Source organism: Dipodomys merriami, unplaced genomic scaffold, assembly GCF_024711535.1.
Source record: "Dipodomys merriami isolate MVZ:Mamm:240054 unplaced genomic scaffold, mDipMer1.0.p SCAF_2, whole genome shotgun sequence".
Classification (NCBI taxonomy): domain Eukaryota; kingdom Metazoa; phylum Chordata; class Mammalia; order Rodentia; family Heteromyidae; genus Dipodomys; species Dipodomys merriami.
In genome coordinates, this window is record NW_027203381.1 from 28,705,145 (window position 1) to 28,723,415 (window position 18,271).

Genomic DNA, 18,271 nt, shown 5'->3' on the forward strand with positions numbered 1-18,271 from the left:
CACGTGTGAAGGGTTCAACCCAAGGCAACTATAACTCACTTCATTCAGTGGCCAAGGTCTGCAAGGCCTGACCCTCAATCTGGGACCTTATCTTGGGACCTGATAAAGACCTGGAATCTGGCCTGGGGTTCAAGGGAAAGGGGACAAGGAGTAACATTCCTTTGTTTGGCTTGTTGGGAACGCTCAGGCATGAGGCTGAGGTTTGATAGGGACCAGTCCAAAAAAACTTCATTGGCCAGTGGAGGGGCTCTAAGCTCAGTCTGCAGCTAGGTACTCAGAGTAAGACACCATCCGGCCTTACTGTCTCCTTTGAAGTGGGGAACCTGGCTGTGCCCAGACACATCTGGAGCCATCTGGAGAAGCTGGCCTGCAACAATATTGGAGGCAGAGAGCCCTCAAACAGAAACAGACCAAAGTCCTACTGAAGTCTTCCTGGGCCCTCCCAATTTAATTGGCAAAAGTCTATTTTAGATCCTTAAATATGCATTTGGGAATCAACTCAAATTTCTTCATGAAAAAAACAACTGAAAACATCCCAGCTGCTTTGGGGCCTGGTGGCCAGGAGGGACAATTCCTATGGGTGTGGCCAGGGGCTTTGAATAGGGTTTCCAGGGACATGGGTATAGATGTATCTCTGCTCTGTAGAGAAGTCCTTGTCTTCCATAGAAGACCCTGAAAATTCTCAATTTAGCTTTTAAGTTGACTTTGTTATAATATGTTTTATGTGGGCTACTAATAAGAAATAAGAAAAGTACCAAAATACTCAGTACAGAGGGATTGCACCTGCAATGCCAATGCTGAGATGTGGGGGTGCCTGCTACTCTGTGTTTTGTGGGAGCCTGCTCAGATTAATTTCTTTTTCCAAGATCAATCACCAGAAGATCCCTGGCTTTTTTTTTTTTTTAATGTGTCTGTTAACATCTTTCCGAACCACACCTTTTGGATCTAACTAAAATTGGCTCTGTGACTTAGTTCTGGCTTTCTTTTCCTGACTAAAAAAAGATATAGCCAGTAAGCCACGCCTTTACCCTTCCCCTTCTTCCTGCTTAGAATGTGGATTTGTGGCCTGCAGGCACAGCTTCAGACAGCTTGTGAGCATAAGGAATGAAGCCACGTGGATGGCAGCACAGATTCTCTGGAAATTGTTAGCCCTTTACCCTCTGGTCCATACAGTCCTCATCACTCTAGCAGCCCAGAGCCAGGCCCATGCAGACCCAACTAGCCCATCTGGAGCCTTTGTACAGATGAGAAAAAGATGGTCCCCTATGGGGGTAAGCAGTCCCATGGCAAACAGTTGCTCACAAACAACTTGGGAGAGAAGATGTTCTACATCTTAGCCTATTCCCTGAGAATCCATGTGTGTATCTGATAAATAACTTGCATGTTCTATGTGATGGTTCTATACCTGACAGCACCTCAGCTTACCACAGGTGCCACTGGACATGTCCACCCAATCTCCCATACACCAGAGAAGTTCAAGATGCTCCCTGAACAAGCTCCACTGAGCAAGCAGAGACAACAGGGAGAGCTGGTCCCATGGATAACTTTCCACCTTTGTCCTGTCAGAGCATGAGCAGTTATCAGTACCAATCCATTGCAACTGTTCTTCTGGATCAAAGTCTCAAATCAGCAATAATGACCATCACTGGATCCTCAATATGGTCAAACAACAGTATAACTGCTGTTCTTTCTTTCAAAAGCTTCTCCCTTCCTGCCATCTCCACTCCTGAGCACCCAGTCTCTCAGAGCAGCCTGGCACAAGCCTCCTGCTTCTGGCCTCTGATCCCCATAACCCATCCATCCTACACTTTCCAGATTCTCTCAGACTTCCTTTCTTTATTGAATTTCTTTGATTTAAAAGCCATGATGATGATCCCTCGTTTATAGTTTAAAAATTAGGGTGATAAAGAGGAAAAATACAGCAGGAGCCAGAAAAGGAAAAGTCTTTGGTCTTTGTGAAGGTCAGGAAACACAAATGACCTTCTGAAGGCATCTAGAAGGAAGATATGAGATGTGCAGGAAAAAGGTGAAACAGAGGGTGAAGACAGGAGCTAGGAAATCCAGAGCTCAGTGTTGTAGGCTACACCTATTCTTAGGTACTTGAGAGGCTAAGATAGGCAAGTTGTAGTTAAAGGCCAGCCTGAGGAAAGAGTAAACAGAGATCTCCAAGTCATCAATCTCAAACAATAGAAACCTGGCACAGTGGCACTCTCCTATTATCCCAGCTCCACAGCAGTAAACATAGGAGAATTGTAGTCTAGATGGCCAGGCCGGAAAGTCTCTGTAAAAAAAATAACAAAAGTAAAAAGAACTGAAGGACACAGTGAATGCCTAACAAGTGCAAGGTCTCAAGTTCAAGAACCCCATTAATGCCAAAAGAAGAAATTTATTTTTTGCATTTGATACATCACAGACCAGACAAATGACCTCCAAATGGTACTCAAAAAGGAAATAAAAGCTCTTGAAATATCAATACAAAGCAGGGTCTACTGAAAGAAAATAAGATTTTCTTAAAATAAAAACAGGCTTGGATAAATGAAAATATCCTGTTTCCAGATAGGAAGCCTTAATTTATAAATGTGCTAGGTATCTCTCATCAAACATGTATTTAAAGTAATTCCACCAAAATGCCATAAGATTTGTGTTCAGAATTAGAAAATATATGACATGCATTTTAAGAAATAAATAATATTCTTAAGAACTTGAGTTACATGTAGTATCTATCCAATTAGCTATAAGTACCTACTGATAGACTGATAGACCACGTAACATAGGCACCAAGAGAGCTGGAATGATACAATAGACAGTATGATAGCACAGACAAAGCTTTTAGATGATAATCCAGGTCATTCCTAAAAAGACAGCAAGATGAGTAACTCTTATATGGAACCCAAACTATAACTATAAACAGAATAAACCAAAATGGTAAGTGAATACCATGATAGAATAGTTCTTAGGAAAAGCCCAGAGAGAACTAGGAGCAGAGGCTGGATGGGAACAGCTAAAGATTGGCATAGGGCTGGTGGTACACTATATCCTAGGAAATCACTAGTGCTCACTGAGATCTCTACCAGTATGGATTACAATCTCCAGACACTGTGAGTAAAGGTAAATGACCCCCCAGCCTGAATAGAAGCAGAAGAGGCTGAGAAACAAGATCAGTCTTCCAATAGTCTTTTTCAGACTGGCTGTATATATTTTCACATTTATTTATTGTCTCTTTTTTTTATTATACCATCTCCTGAAACAGTTATTTTCTGGGTTCTTCCCAATTGCTCAGTACTCAAATGGGACATTTTCTTTGAAGACCAAAAAAATATATTCCTAGGGTGGGCTGGAGTCTCCAAACACAGATCAGGTTTGGGGCAACAGAAATGAAAGGTGTCCATCTTAATTCTTCTATCTCAAACCTCCGGCCTCTTCAACAATTTTCAAGACCTACCAGCGGGGAAGAGTATTGAAGGAGTACCTATGAGCCAAGATTCCAGGCCAAGGCTTCTAGACTAGGGGATGATTGAATGTGAAAATAGGAAAACTACTTTTGTGGCAGATCAGCAAAAGGGTGTTTATGAGGCAACTTAGGGGAAATCACCACGGGGCTATCTCAGAACATGCTTCTTTCCCAGATGTTCACAGAAGGAGAAAAGGAACTTGATTCTTTAATAAGGAAGGTGCATCCTGGAGTAAGCAAGACTTGTTTTAGTTTGAGAAAGTCTAGTTAAGCAGAATTCATGTGACAAAGCTTTCCCTTCAAAGCTGCAACTACAGAGGAGCCTCCAATATACCCATCTTAAGCCTTCTCCTCCAGAGATGGAAACATGCTTTGGGCTTAGATGCCATGTAAGGCTTTTGTTTGTTTTTGACTTGGCCAACAACACTGCAGGGAGAGGGGGCAGAGTATGAACAACCAAGACAGACCAGAGACAGAAGTTACCCTCTGTGTCCAGATGAACAGAAAGGAAGAACAGAAAAGTGGTCATTAATGTAACTTGGCTCCTTTTTCTCAAGTTTGCCCAAGAGAGGGACCAGTCTGTAGGAGGACAGAGGAAAGCCCCTCTAGGACAATGTTTCAAGTGGAAAGCACTGATGGCTAAAAGAGTTATAGGAAGCATGAAGCACAGAGGAAATAGGCACTTAAGTAGCTATTGCCAACGAGGGAATGAGCTCTGCCTATTCTCTGCAGCTCAGAACCTACCTGGCGGTTGGCTACCTGAGTTAGGAATCCACTTTCTAGAACCCAAAGCCTCAAAAAATAGGACCCAGAAAATTCAGCCACTCCAAGATCAGAAAGTGAATTCTGAGTGTCTTAAAGAACATTGTTAAGTTTGAGCATGCTTCTGTGAAAGCCACCGACCTCTGTACATGCTTCTCTGCATCACTGCTAGATCTCGGTCTGGTTCTGGTTCTGGTTCAGCAGGGCACTTCAAGAAATGGTAAATTATTCTTCCTCACTGCTCCCTGCCAACAGACTGATGTCACAGGGTATTTTCAAAGCTGTGACAGTCACAGGATACAGTGATACAGATGTCCTCACAAGGATGGGACAAACTATGGAATTTTCCTAAAGTCTTGCAAAAAAGGAGAAGTGAGGTACCCACCTAAACATTAAGTGGGGAATATCCTCCAAGAAACAAACAAACAAACAAAACTAAGTCCAAACAAAGGCCATAAAACCATTAGGAACAAACTTTCTTGCCAAAACAGGCTTGCCTTATTAAGTTAGGCAAACACCCCCCCAAAAAAAACCCAACTTTTATTTTCCTCTTTGAAAGCATAGCAAAGACCAATGGCCGAGCAGCAAGACATTCTGTGTTAGTTCAGTGTGTCCTCCTAACAAGAAGAGTTACACAAGACTTAACTAATTGTGCTATTATGACAGCATAAAAAGTTGTGTTTGAAGTAGAATTTAGGCTTTTTAAAAAAAATTTCATGCTAAGCAAAATAATATTTTCCCTTATGTCCTAACAATGAATATAGGACAGGGAAGTATTTGTCTCTTCTTAGGAAAAGAAAACAGGTTTAAAACTAGTTGGGAGAGCAATGTTCCCTTGGTGTCCCATTTGACATTTTCAGTCAGTGATGCACAGCCTTAGACATACTTTACAATTCCTGAAGTGCTCCAAAGACCACCTAGGCTAAGATCATCCCTTGACCAATCAAATATAGTTTCTGATCTATTCCAAAAATCCAAAACAAAACAAAATTCACTAAATCTATCCTGGAAACTCTCTCTTTCTCCATGATAAGCCCAATGACCTCAAAACAGTGGGCAACATCACATCTCCCAAGGGAAAACTAAGTCCTCTTCTTTCTGGTCACTTCCTTCATACCATGCTTGTCTTGGTCTGGTATAATCTGGGATGAATAAAATACTTTTAGGAGTAGAAGGGACCTTGCTGTTTTATATGGCACACGTATCTTTTCATGTACGTTAAATCTTCTTTGCACTACCTAATACATGAAGGTTAGAAATCCTGGGGCTCCTCAAGATTGTGTTGAATCCAGCCCTTCCAGAGCTTAGCACAGGATTTCCATCTTCACAAAACACAATAAAAATCTCTTACTGAAAAGATATCTGAAAGAAAAGTGGATCCTGTTTCCAAAACTATTTTGAAAGGAAACCAAAAAGTACATCTTTGTTTTCTTATTATGTTCATAAGTGAGTCCTAGATCTGACTCATGAATCCCTGCTTGGGGATGACCTGAATGATTACACTGATGCTCTGTAACTTTGGTCTGGCATTCGTTTCCAATGAAAACTAAACCCAGTTCCTTTTGTCTTGTGTCATCTTATGAAGTCAATTTCACTTTTTCTTTCAGTCTAGTATGTTGAGTTAAAAGAAAGTCACAAGCCAGAATTCAGAAGTAGACATTTACATTCATGTTTTATGAAAATCACAGTCAATAATTAGAAACATAAATGTCAATATATATGAAATAGATTTTCCTATCCAATGTGAATATTAATCTTAATTGGCATTCCAGAGGGGTTATAGTTACATGAGTAAGGTAATGAGTACATTTCCTATTGAGCATTGTTACCTCCTCCTCTGTACATTTCCAATTCTTAAAAACAAAAAACCCAAAGGTTGAAAGGCTCCTAGATCTCATTGCAGAGAATTCTAAATTTGGTGAACTTGTTGGTATAGTTGTTCATCAGTATCGAGGTCCCTTGGGGAATTGGTTACAGAATCCTCTGAGGAGATCAGAATCCTCAGATGATAATGTTCCTTATATAAAATGGCACAGTATTTGCGTATGCTATACACATATATTTTAATGTACTTTAAGTCATCATTGCACTACCTAATACAAATAAAACAGTATTACCTAGGTGTTATGCTATATTGTTTAGGGAATTAATATAAGGAAAAAGTCTGTATATGTTCAGGATAGATGCATGTTTTAAGCATTTTCCATCTGTTGGTGGTGGAATCTGCAGCTATGGAACTCACAGCTATGAATGGCTATGTATCATTTTTCTTGTTTTTTTTTTCCACTTTAAAAAATGTAGGCAAATATTTACCCATTATCTAGGTACAACAGTATTTTACTTGGGGGAAGAATGGAACTGAGAGGCCAGAAGCCAACATCTCATCACCAATTGAATCAGCCATACTAGGACCAAGAGGAAAGAGGCAGGAGATTCAGATTCATTTGTATCTTCTTAAGAAAACTTAAATCTCACCATTTCCTCTGCAAAAAGGCAGTTAGAAGTTCCGTCACTGCCAAACTGCTACTCCTTTTCATCCCTCCCAACTTTTCATCAAGAAGCAGTCTATCCCTAGCAACCCTGAAGGGTGATGAGCAACCACAAGAAGAAGCATAGCCAGTCAAATGAGCCAAGAATTGAGGGAGGAAGAGAAGAGGAGGAGGGGGAAGGAAGGAGGAAAGATGGCCAATTGGGTCAGTGAGTTTGAGGGTAGAAGTCATGAGGCAGGCCATGGGCAAGTTCTGGCAATCACAGACTGCTGTTTTACTCCCAGCTAGGCTACTTCCCCAAGAACCAGGATGAATGTAAGAATGGGACAAGACCATGTGGGTGGCCTAGCACCATGTTTTCTACCAGGGTAGAAAAAAAAGTCAGGACACAGGCAAGCCAAGAATTGGTGGGTGTCCAGCTCTTACTTCTTGGGTATTACTCTCTAGAGAGGACAAAAACCAGGTACATTTTCAACGACTGGAAGACTGGGCATAATTTTTTATATTAGATTTTTAGCCTTCTGGATTTACTAATGAGGAAATTTTCATTCTGACTTGAGGGGATTCATAAGACTTGAAATGATTTAGGTTCAAGTTTGCACCGAGACTGAGCAGAAATAGACACTAGGGTAAACATCATCTGGCAAAGAACAGCAAGTTATTTCAGAACCTTCATGTGGATTTTAAAAGGAGAATGAGCAATTATACCTCCCTCCCCCAACTGGTCTTTCACTATCTCAAGCAGCAGCAGGCACTTCCTTGTCGAAAGGCACACTTGTCTGAGGATGTTGCACAGAGTTTTTGATTCAAAATCATTGACATTCAAGTCTGGAAGGGTGACCTGGGAAACTTTATGCTCAGCTCAAAACATGATTAACTAATAAGGCATCACCTGGAGAAGCTCACAATAATAAGTTCTTACATGTTTTCTCTACATTCATATTTTACAAAGAGAGTTTTTCCTAGACTTCAAGTTCCTAAAAAGAGGAGATGGATCGGCTTACCTCAAAGGTATTCTACTACTTGAGTCACATTCCTAGCCATTTTTGCTTTCATTATTTTCAAACATGATCTCTCTTTCTCCCAGGGCCAGCCAGGACCATGATCCCACTAATTAGGTTTCCTGCATCAACTAGTATGACAAGTATATGCTACCATGAATTCAGCTTTTATTAGTTCAGCTGGAATCTCACAACCTTTCTTGCCTGGGTTAGCCTGAAGTTATGATCCTTTCAATCTTTGCCCTCCAAATAGCTAAGATAATAGGCATGATCCACCATGCTTGGCTTGCACCTGTTTTAAAACTGGAAAATACCCTGAATCACAAGCATTTAAAATTATTTAAAGAAAATTTTTACACTAAGATATATAAAGGAGATATTACTGAAGCACTGACTAATGTGAAATACAATATGCAATAAAGCATCTTTTAGTTTGTTATCCAGTTTTCACTAATCATGACTTTCTAACTTGATGCTGAGGTCTGTAAGTCCTCCAACATTTACAAAAAACTAAAATAATCTTGATTATTTTAGTGCTTATAGGATGGTAAATATCTGGCCAGTGGGGCACATCTAGATAGCTGTAGTATGCTGATTCAGTGAGGGGTTTATCCAAAGAAACATCACTTTAATTAATTGCCTTTGCCAAAAGCATCCAGGGGCTACAGCTGAAATTCAAAGTGCAACTATTAGCTGTAATTGAGCAAGTATACATTTTTCTAGTTAGCACTCATATATGGCTAACCTTGTCTTTTGCTCAGGGTTATCTGGTTATTTAAAAGCTACTTTGCATGTGGCACAAGAACTCACTGGTAAAGGTGGTTTTATACTAGTAGAGATGGTACCAAATATCCAAAGCAACCAAAAGTATTTTAGAGAGAATAAATCTCTTAAAACTACCCCCATGCAAATTGAGAAGCATACTAGAACCCAGCCGTACCTTCGTGACAGACAGTTCCTTGGATTTAGATTCAAACAGGTGCTCCAGTCTGGAAGTATCCACCTTAATTGGTTCCAGTTTCGACCACAGGAATTCTCTGCAATGGCGGTTGTTCTTACACGGCCATTCAAAGGGCCGGACTTCATTCCAGAACAGACGGATAGTCTTCTTTTTCTTAGTAAATGCAGGCTGACCCCTCGGTACCTGGGACCACCCTAAGCCCTGAGGAGCACTGAACACTGGAGGAGGAGGAGCCAATAAATTACTGGGGACTGGAGGGGGAGGCACACTGTCCAACAGGGGTGGAGGGGGTGGGGGTGGCAAACCCAGAAAGATGGGTGGGGGAGGGGGAGGGGGCCCAGGAGCTTCCCTAGGACCCAGGTCCATGTCCAGGACATCGACATCATCTTCCTCCCCTAGGTCGGTGAAATCCATGTCTTGAATTCTGAGCTCCCTTGGATTGGCCATGAGCTGGTCCCAGATGTAGTCAGATTCTGTCTTCAGTTGTGCAGGTGCCGTTTCTGGGCTCTTGTCATTGGACTCTGCATCAGGAGAGAGAGAACCTCTTCCCAAGTCCCCGTTGTTGAATTTCTCAGCAAATGCTTTCACACTGCCCCGGTTGTCCAAGCAGCCCACATCCACCCTCCTAACGCTTTCCTCTGGGGCTTGAGAGTTGGCCTGCAGTGTGGATATCCTGCTGGAGAGGCTGGCCACTGCCTCTGCCTCCTGCTCTGTCCTCCCAGTCTCACCCTCATCCTTCTCCTCATCGTCGGTAGACTTTCTGTTATGGGCATACAGCATATCCAGCATGAACCGTTTGTTGGTGAGGATGTCGCCACACTGTCCATTTACACCTGCATCCTGAAGGCCTGTGGACCACAAACCTGAAAGCACACAGGGCAGAAGAAGCAAGAAAGTTCAAGACAGCTTCATTTCTATGAGAAAACACAATAAGAAGGCTGGGCACATACAAGTGATTTCAGAGAAGACACTAAAACAAAGTAATCAAAGCAAAAGGTGGTCATGGTGACGACCTACCTGCTCCAGGACACAAGACTCTTCCAGAGGCAACATTGCTCCTGGTCATGGCAGCTAGTCAGAACCCACCCAGACATAGGTAGCCAGGAAACTGTCCTAACTATATAGGAACAATAAAGGAGTAACAGCTCTCTGACCCACGGAAGGTTTTGGAGCAACTGTATGGTTACCTGTCTCTGCCCAGATTGTGATTGGACACCACACAGTCCAGGTCATAAGTTGTACTTTAAGTCCTTGCCTCCTTCGTCTCAAGTGGGTTTATTGCTTAGCAGTTCCCCCCTCTCCTTTCCTTCCCATGCTTCCCAAGCCAAAGCCTTGTTTTCTCATTCAGCAGCTTAACAGACCAAGTCAGAAGAGATCTTCTACAGTCTCTGCTCTACCATGAGCCTCTCACTAGCAGCTGAATCCCAGGACACAGTCCATCTCCTGTGACTACTCATACGCTGTCCCTCAACAACTCTGTGTTTGCATCAAGGAACCAATCCAAGGATTCTCTGTTCTGAATCTCCCAAGCTCCTTCCACTAGATCTTTCTCCTGACACAGACACAGGTGTAATAATACATCTCCATCTATAATAAAGCTTTTCTCCTTTCCTTTAATGCATATAATTGCTTCCAAGAATTGTTTGCCCAGTGTGTCTGATTTCTCTCTTTATTCTTTCCACAACTAAGGTAACTGGTGCTTTTGCTCTCAATGAATTTCAAAACTACTCCTTTCACTGGTGCTGATAACTCATGCCTGTAATCCTAGCTATTCAGGAAGCTGATTACCTGAGGACCACAGTTCATCACCAACCCAAGTAGGAAAGTTATGAGACTCATCTTCAATGAACCAGCAAAAAAGCTGGAAGTGGCGTGGTGGCTCAACTTCTAGAGTACCAAAATAAACTCCAGGCCTAGGCCTGAGTCAAGCCCCAGTACCAACACATACGTTACACATATACCCTTCCAGAATACAATACTCACCTGCTTTGGTTGCTTCTTTTTGCCTCTTCCTTCCCAGTCTCCTTTGCTAGATAATCCTTATCTTCACACTTTTAATGACTTTGGACCTCATCTTTCCATTTACCAGCCCTTTGGTAGTCACTATCTCATCTAGACTCAAGGCTTTCATTACCATCCATCAACAGGTCTTCTGCTCCACCCCTTACCAAAGCTGTTTATGCTCCAGGAGTTTTCTTTCTCAGCCATGGCAATTTGTTCCATCTTGCTGCCAATACCATTTCTTGACTTCTGTTTTTTTCCTCCTCACCTCCAATGTCGCAAGGCATTTTGTTGACTAGAGCTTTATGCTGGTCCCAAATGTTTCTGGTTTTTCCTTGCCTATTCTACATCCTTCATTTATGTCTTTTTTTTTTCCTTTGGTCAGTCATAGGGCTTGAACTCTAGGCCTGGGCACACTGTCCCTGAGCTCTTCAGCTCAAGGTGAATGCTCTACCACTTGAGACACAATGCCACTTCTGGTTTTCTGGTGATTAATTGGAGAAAGGAGTCTCAGAGACTTTCCTGCCCAGGTTGCCTTTGAACCTCAATCCTTAGATCTTAGCTTCCTGAGTAGCTAGGATTATAGACATGAGCCACCAGTACCTGGCCTTCATTTAAGTCTTTTAAAAAATCATTTTATTGTAGTCTACTTTGTCCTTTGGAATTTCTTTTGCTCAATAATCTACTTTATCTTATATGACTATTACTTTTGTTTATAACATGTATCTCTTTTTAGTTTTCTACTTTAATTTTTTTATTTTAAAGATACTTACAGAGGGGTACAGTTACATGAGTAAGGTAATGAGTACATAACATGTATCTTTTCTCAATTTTTAACTTTCAATCTTATATCATTATGTTTGTAAAGAGTTTTGTTGTGTAAAGAGTATGTAATTACTTTTTTGTTTCTTACTTCACTTTGGCAGTTGTTTTCTTAATGTAAAGGATCATGGTTTACATCTGCCATTTTACTTATCTTGTTCCTTGGTTTCAGTTCCTGTTCCTCCTCTCTTAGTTCCCTGTGGGTTACTTAAACACTTCTTAGAAACTCATTCTGATTTCAATAGTGTTTCTAATTCTATGACTTCCTACTGTTGTTTTTAGTGATTAGGGATTACAACTTACTAATTTCCCCACATCAAACATTGTTTTGACCCTGTCATTTTTGTCTCCTCTTTTCTTAGATTCCCACCAGTCTAAAAGTGACCAAAAGGGCTCTATTTTCCACATGTATTTCTTCTCTGTTCTGTTTAGCTCACTGAATATTTCTTTTGTTGTCTTTATTACTGAGCATTAAGTTTATCAGTAAGAACTTTGCTTTATTATATTTTTTCAGTTCTATCAGTATGTATTTGCTTTGTTATATTTTTTAGTTCTATTAATTTCCCTTTGGATTTTTAAAAGTATTTTTTTATTTCTCTGATTTTTTTTTCCTGTGTTTCCTGAATTGGTAAAGCAACATTATAATGGCTGCTTCAAAATCTTTGTCACACTGGGCGCCGGTGGCTCATGCCTGTAATCCTAGCTACTCAGGAAGCTGAGATCTGAGGATCATGGATCAAAGCCAACCCCAGGCATCTGTGAGACTCTTACCTCCAATAAACCACAAGAAAAACCAGAAGTGGCACTGTGGCTCAAGTGGTAGAGCGTTAGCCTTGAGCTGAAGAGCTGAGGGACAGTGCCCAGGCCCAGAGTTCAAGCCCCACGACCAACAGAAAAAAAAAAAATCTTTGTCATGTAATTCCAACATCTAGAGTATCTCCCTGGCATCTGTTGATTGTCTTTTCCTATTCAACTTATGATTGTACCAGTTCTTGCTAAGTTATGTGATTTTCAATTTTGTTTTAGATATTTTGAGTATTATTTTCTAGCCTTTGGATCCTACTTAATCTCTTTCAGCAGGTAGTCATCCTTTGTAGGAGTGGCATGAAGGACTTGATAGAGGTAAATATTCAGCAACCTGATGTGTACTATTACCACCTCAGCTAGAGTGTTTGTTGCATATGAGGTGAGAAGTTCATTTCCATTATTGGCATCTTCCTGGGAAAAGTAGTCTACTGACTTAGATGGCATCTTTGCCTCCAATGGGAGATAGCAGCTCAGAGCCCCATCAGTCCCCTTTAACTCTAGGCTAGGGAAAACAGGCTAACTAGCTCTGCCTCCATCAATATTTTTACCTTATTTCTGACAGGTGAGGATAGAGGCAAAACTTGCAACACCTATCAGAGAAGGTGGCAAGACATCTCTTCATCCATTTATTCACTGATAATTTAGTGAAATCCTATTATGTTTGGGACACATAACTAAGAAGTGAGGAACTTGCAACAAAAAAGACAGATATCTCCATCCTTATCAAGGGGATACTTTAGAGTCACCAAAGGACAATAATACACAGTGTATCGATTCTAGGATAAAGCCTCTCACACGAATGCCACAGAGAGAAACATGAAACAAAAATAAAACTACCCAACTGGAAAAAGTTGAGTCTCTTTCAAGGTCTACAAACCCATGTGTTAGTAGCAGGTAAAGTCACTGGAAATGAGATTGGGAATGGTTTTAGTTGTCTTCAAAGTTCCTCTGTAATTTAACTGAGAATATTTTGAAAAGCAAAATATATTATGGCCAAACTTCCCTGACTGGGCTCCTAAAGGTGCTTGTGAGTATTGAGATTTGTGTGGAACCCATAATCTACACCAAGTAACATGAGAATGAAGCAAAAAAGTCTTTGCTAAGCCCCAATTCCTGAGTCTGTACACTTGGATAACACCCATATCAGTCGAAAGTCAATGGTCTTACACTGGGAACCGAGTCTCCATTTTTGGAAAGTTGTCCTTATTTGGAAGAATATTGCATAAACTGATCCAAGAAAGTTCTGTCTCTGGTCTTATTTTCACTAATCCAACTTGCTGATATGTTCTGATTCTGCTAAACACAGATATGATGGATTCCTGATACTATTTATAATACATAAACTATTTTTAAAAGACTAAGCTGTTCAAGTAAGATGTTACCTTACATCCTGTACAATGCCATAATTCCATTAAATGTGAACAATACAGATAGGATTTTAAGAGACTGTAATTTGATCTTTTTAAGAAAGTAAATCATTAGTATATGTAACAGTAAATTCTCAGTGCAATCATTTCTGATATTTCAGTCCTTTCTTATTGCATTAAAGTGACTGGTAATAGAATAAAAACATGCTGGTATATTCTAACTTGGAAAAATGGAAATAGTAACTACTTTAAGCTCAGCCAGATAGGCTGACAGGTCTATAAGAGACAGTATGGTTCATTCAATTGGACCTAACAAGCCATGAAAGGGTCATGGCTCTTACTGGAAAGGCATTGTGAAGCTTTGGGAGTTGAATGTGTCCCTTTGTATGTAGCTTAAAAAGTCTAGCCCTTAAACTGTGACTATGGTGAAGAGTGTTGCCTGAGGAAGGGTGCATGCTTGTTGATCTATATCTCAACAGCATGCAAGTTACTGGCAGGATAACTAAACTTTGTGGTGTCCCAGATGGTACAAATGATGTACAATTTCTATAACTCTCAGTGATACCTCCCTTCATTCAGGTAAGATCCTCTGCAGCCAAACCCACAATCTAGCATTCTACTTAGTCCCCTTATAAGTGAACTGAATAAATATCAGGTGTTAATTCTGAAAAACAAAAAAACAAAAACACAATTCCACAAAAGAAAGCATGCACACATCCTACTAAAAGAGTGATCCTGAGTATAATGAAGGAAACTACTTCCATTCGGTCTAGAATATCAAATCCACCACTATGAAATGAGCCGTGTTTGAATGGAATATTTCATCTCATTTAAAATGAGTTCCTTTTGGAAAGGTCCAATTGTCATGGCTTAAACAACTGAGAATGATCCATGTAGTGCCAATAATTGTGTGTTTCTAAACTTAAATCAGGAACTTAAAAAGGATAGTTATTACAAATGATGAAACAACTAGAAGGAAGCAAGGATTTATATATATATATATATAGCTGTCTTATGGTAAGCTCTCCATTATTGGGAGTCTTGTTGCTACAGGCAGAAGGCTTGGGGGCCACCTTTCTATGAGGTAGAAAACTGCTGGGTGGCTGTCACTGTGGCCACATTCCACATCCCCAGACAATGGCTGGGGGAGAGAGCTGCTGCCACAGCCCAAGTCAGCTCAGAGGGCAGCCTAAGCCCTAGAGTGAACCCCGTCCTCTGCCTAGGGCTCACTGGAATGTGCTGACTGAAAAAAGGGTTTATTTACCAGTTGCCCTGTCCCTGGAGGGCTTGTCCTCCTTCTCCTCCCTCTCCAATGTGCTGCTGGAGGATGAGATGCTGGAAGCGGAACAGTTGTCCCTCTCGTTCACCTCCTCGTTTTGTCTCTCTTTCTCACTGAGGGAGGATCTTCTTTCTGGCTCTGGCTCCAGTGCCCGCTCCCCTTCGCTCTCTGCTCCCCCTGGGGCCAAGGCTATGTCCTGGCTGGCTTCATCTGCAACCTGCCCCGCCTCTGCCTCCGGTTCAGGCTCAGGATCCCCAGGACTCACTGGTAGAGACAAGAGTAGAGATTATATTGACAACAGGGATTTCTTGGGGGTTTCTGTAAAAGGTAAGCATGGATTTGAGGTTGATTTCTCTACACTGCTCAGTGGTGTGCAGAAGTCTAAAGATGGCCCTGGTTATTCATTCAAATACTAATGGACGTTCCTTTGTGAAGGGATTGTGCAGATGGCAACAGAAGTACTACATCAGCTGACTTTAAAATGTGGACATTGAATTAGGTAGGGCTCCATTTAATCAAACAAGCCCATTTCTATGGTGGTACTGGGATTTGAATTTAGGACCTCATATTTGCAAGGTAGGAGCTCTACCATGTGAGCCACTCTGCCATCCCTTTCTCATTAGTTAATTTTGTGTAGCCCTCAGTTTAAACCCAGGCCAGTTTGAAGTACAATCTACATAGCTGGGAAGACAGGTACCACCACCATCACCACCACACTCAGTCATTGGTGATGGAGGTTCATGAATTTTTTTCTCCAGGCTGGCTTCAAATCAAGATTCCTGCTCTCTACCTACTCAATAGCTAGGATTGCGAGCATAAGCCATCAAGTTTGGCTCATACAAGTTTTTTGTTTGGTTGGTTTTTTTTTTTTGGGGGGGGGTCCAGTCGTGGGGCCTGAACTTTGGGCCTGGGCGCTGTCTCTCAGCTCTTCAGCTCAAGGCTAGCACTCTACCACTTGAGCCACAACGCCACTTCCAGCTTTTTTCTTTTTGCTTATGTGGTGCTGAGGAATCAAACCCAGGGCCTCAGGCATGTAAGGCAAGTGCTCTACTACTGAGCCATCTTCCCAGCCCAAGTTTTTTTTTTTTTTAAATCAGGTAGGTAGGTAGGTAGATAGGTAGGTAGATAGGTAGGTAGGTAGGTAGGTAGGTAGGTAGGTAAGTAGGTAGGTAGGTAGATAGATAGATAGATAGATAGATAGATAGATAGATAGATAGATAGATAGATAGATACATAGATACATAGATACATAGATACATAGATACATAGATACATAGATACATAGATACATAGATAGATACATAGATAGATACATAGATAGATACATAGATACATAGATAGATACATAGATACATAGATACATAGATAGATAGATACATAGACAGAAGATATATCGATCGATCAGAGATAGATAGATAGAAGATAGATCAGAGGGAGAGAGAGAGAAAGAGGGGGGAGAGGGAGGAAGACACAGAGAGAGAGAGAAAGAGAGAGAGAGAGAGAGAGAGAGAGAGAGAGAGAGAGAGAGAGAGAGAGAGAGAGAGAGAGAGAGAGAGAGAGAATTTGGCAGTCCTGGGGTAATTCTCCACATTTGCTGGGTACCAGTGGCTATATCTATAATTCTAGTTGCTCAAGAAGCTGAGACCCAGAGATTGTGTTTGAAGCCAGCCCAAGCAGAAAAGTTTACAAGACTCCAACTCCAACAAAACTAGCAAAGACTAGGCTCAAAATGTGGCTCAAGTGGTAGACTCTCAGCTGAGTAAGCAAGCTAACCAAGTTGGGGTCCTAAGTTCAAATTCTAGTATTGGCAAAAAAAAAAAAAAAAAAAAAAAAAAAAACAAAAAAAAACAGAAATCAGAGATGTCCAGTTAGCAACAGAATAGGAAATCTGAGGGTTTCATAGCACAAGAAGGTTTCCACACATATTCCTGGCTTTCAAGATGGAGAAGGCCATGTGACAGAAATGTAGGTGGCCTTTGGAAACCGAGAATGAATCCTGTTGACAGCCAACAAGAAACAGACACTAAGTTCGTATGTACAAACAACTAGGTTCTGCCCACATCGTGAGTGAGCCTGGAAGTAGACTCTTCCATGGCCTCCTGATCACAGCCCACCTGGCCACAAGTCTGGTTTGGGCCTCATGACATCTAGACTCAAGGACCCAGTTGAGCCATGCTTGACTTCTGACCTAGGAAAACTGGGAAACAATAAATGGGGCTGTTTTCAATCACTACATTTGTGGTAACTTGTTATACAGCAATAAAAAAAATGACTACGTGATCCTTTTGCCTCTTTAGGAAATGAGAACACAATCCTCAGTGAGTCAAACTGAGAGGCAGGAATGGTCTAATGCTTTCCAAAATTAGTGGCTAAACCATTGAGACCTATTACCCTTTGCTTGGATTATGAATGCTCATAATATGGAGTTAGTCTGTGATCTGAAAAACTATTCAAAAGACTCACAGGCACAGGATTCAAGACTGCAGATTTAATGCTTGCACTGAGGCTAAATGCTCCCATTCTCACCTATGTGTGGCTCCAGGAAAACAGAGAAATAGCTCAGTCTGTCTTATGCACTTTTTGTTGTTTTGTTTTTGTTTTTGCTGTGAAAATCTCTGAGTTATAAGTTTGGGATAGAAAAATGAGAATGCAAAATCCTCCATGTCTGCTGATGTATATATAGGCCAGAAGAGGACAGATCACTCCTGCAAGTGTTACATTCATGTTGGGCAAGGCCACAATGCTGGAATCCTAGCACTGTGCTCAGGTCCTAGGCATACATTGCTCAAAGTGATGGAGGAGTTCAAGTCAGGAGTTCAAGTCTGATCAGGAGCTGCAATGGGCCTATTTAAACCCTATAATCACAAGCAGATCAGGCAGCTCTCTCTGTCTGCAGTGGCTCAGGCATGAAGATGAAGTATACAGAGATTGCCTCTGAGCCCCTCAGTAAGACCAGAGCTTTACCACATAGAAGCAAACCTCAGGCCTCACTGGGCCACGTGCCCAGCTGTCCTCAGTTTCCCAGCAAGAAGTCATTCTGCTTGGACTCACTGAGGGCAGCCTCACACCCCATCTACTCTCAGGCTGCCTTCCTCTGAGAAAAAAAAAAGTAGGAAGGTAAAGAAGGAAGAAAGCAATGCAGAGGATGAACACCATTCTTTCCTTGTGGTCCTACATAGTTTCTAACCTCTACATACTAGAAACTTTGGTGGGAAGCCCCAGTGACTTTCTGGTAGGACTTGGGGGCAAGGGGTAAAGAACAGAGGTCCTTCCTTTTGCCTATCTGGAGCTTAATTTCACATTGTGCATCTTCCCTGGGGACTCTAACTTA

General features: G+C 41.4%; 1 protein-coding gene across 7 annotated transcripts in view; it reads right to left on the reverse strand.

Annotated features, from left to right (window-relative positions):
• The window catches only part of Fhod3 (formin homology 2 domain containing 3), a 430,675-nt gene that overhangs the window by 43,866 nt on the left and 368,538 nt on the right, over positions 1-18,271 (reverse strand). For all 7 annotated transcript variants that reach the window (XM_070029308.1, XM_070029306.1, XM_070029303.1 and 4 more), the window contains 2 exons: positions 14,926-15,204; positions 8,644-9,527 (listed from right to left, as the gene is read on the reverse strand). In XM_070029308.1, the coding sequence (XP_069885409.1) occupies positions 8,644-9,527; positions 14,926-15,204 (1,163 nt within the window). The remainder of the gene's footprint in view (positions 1-8,643; positions 9,528-14,925; positions 15,205-18,271) is intronic.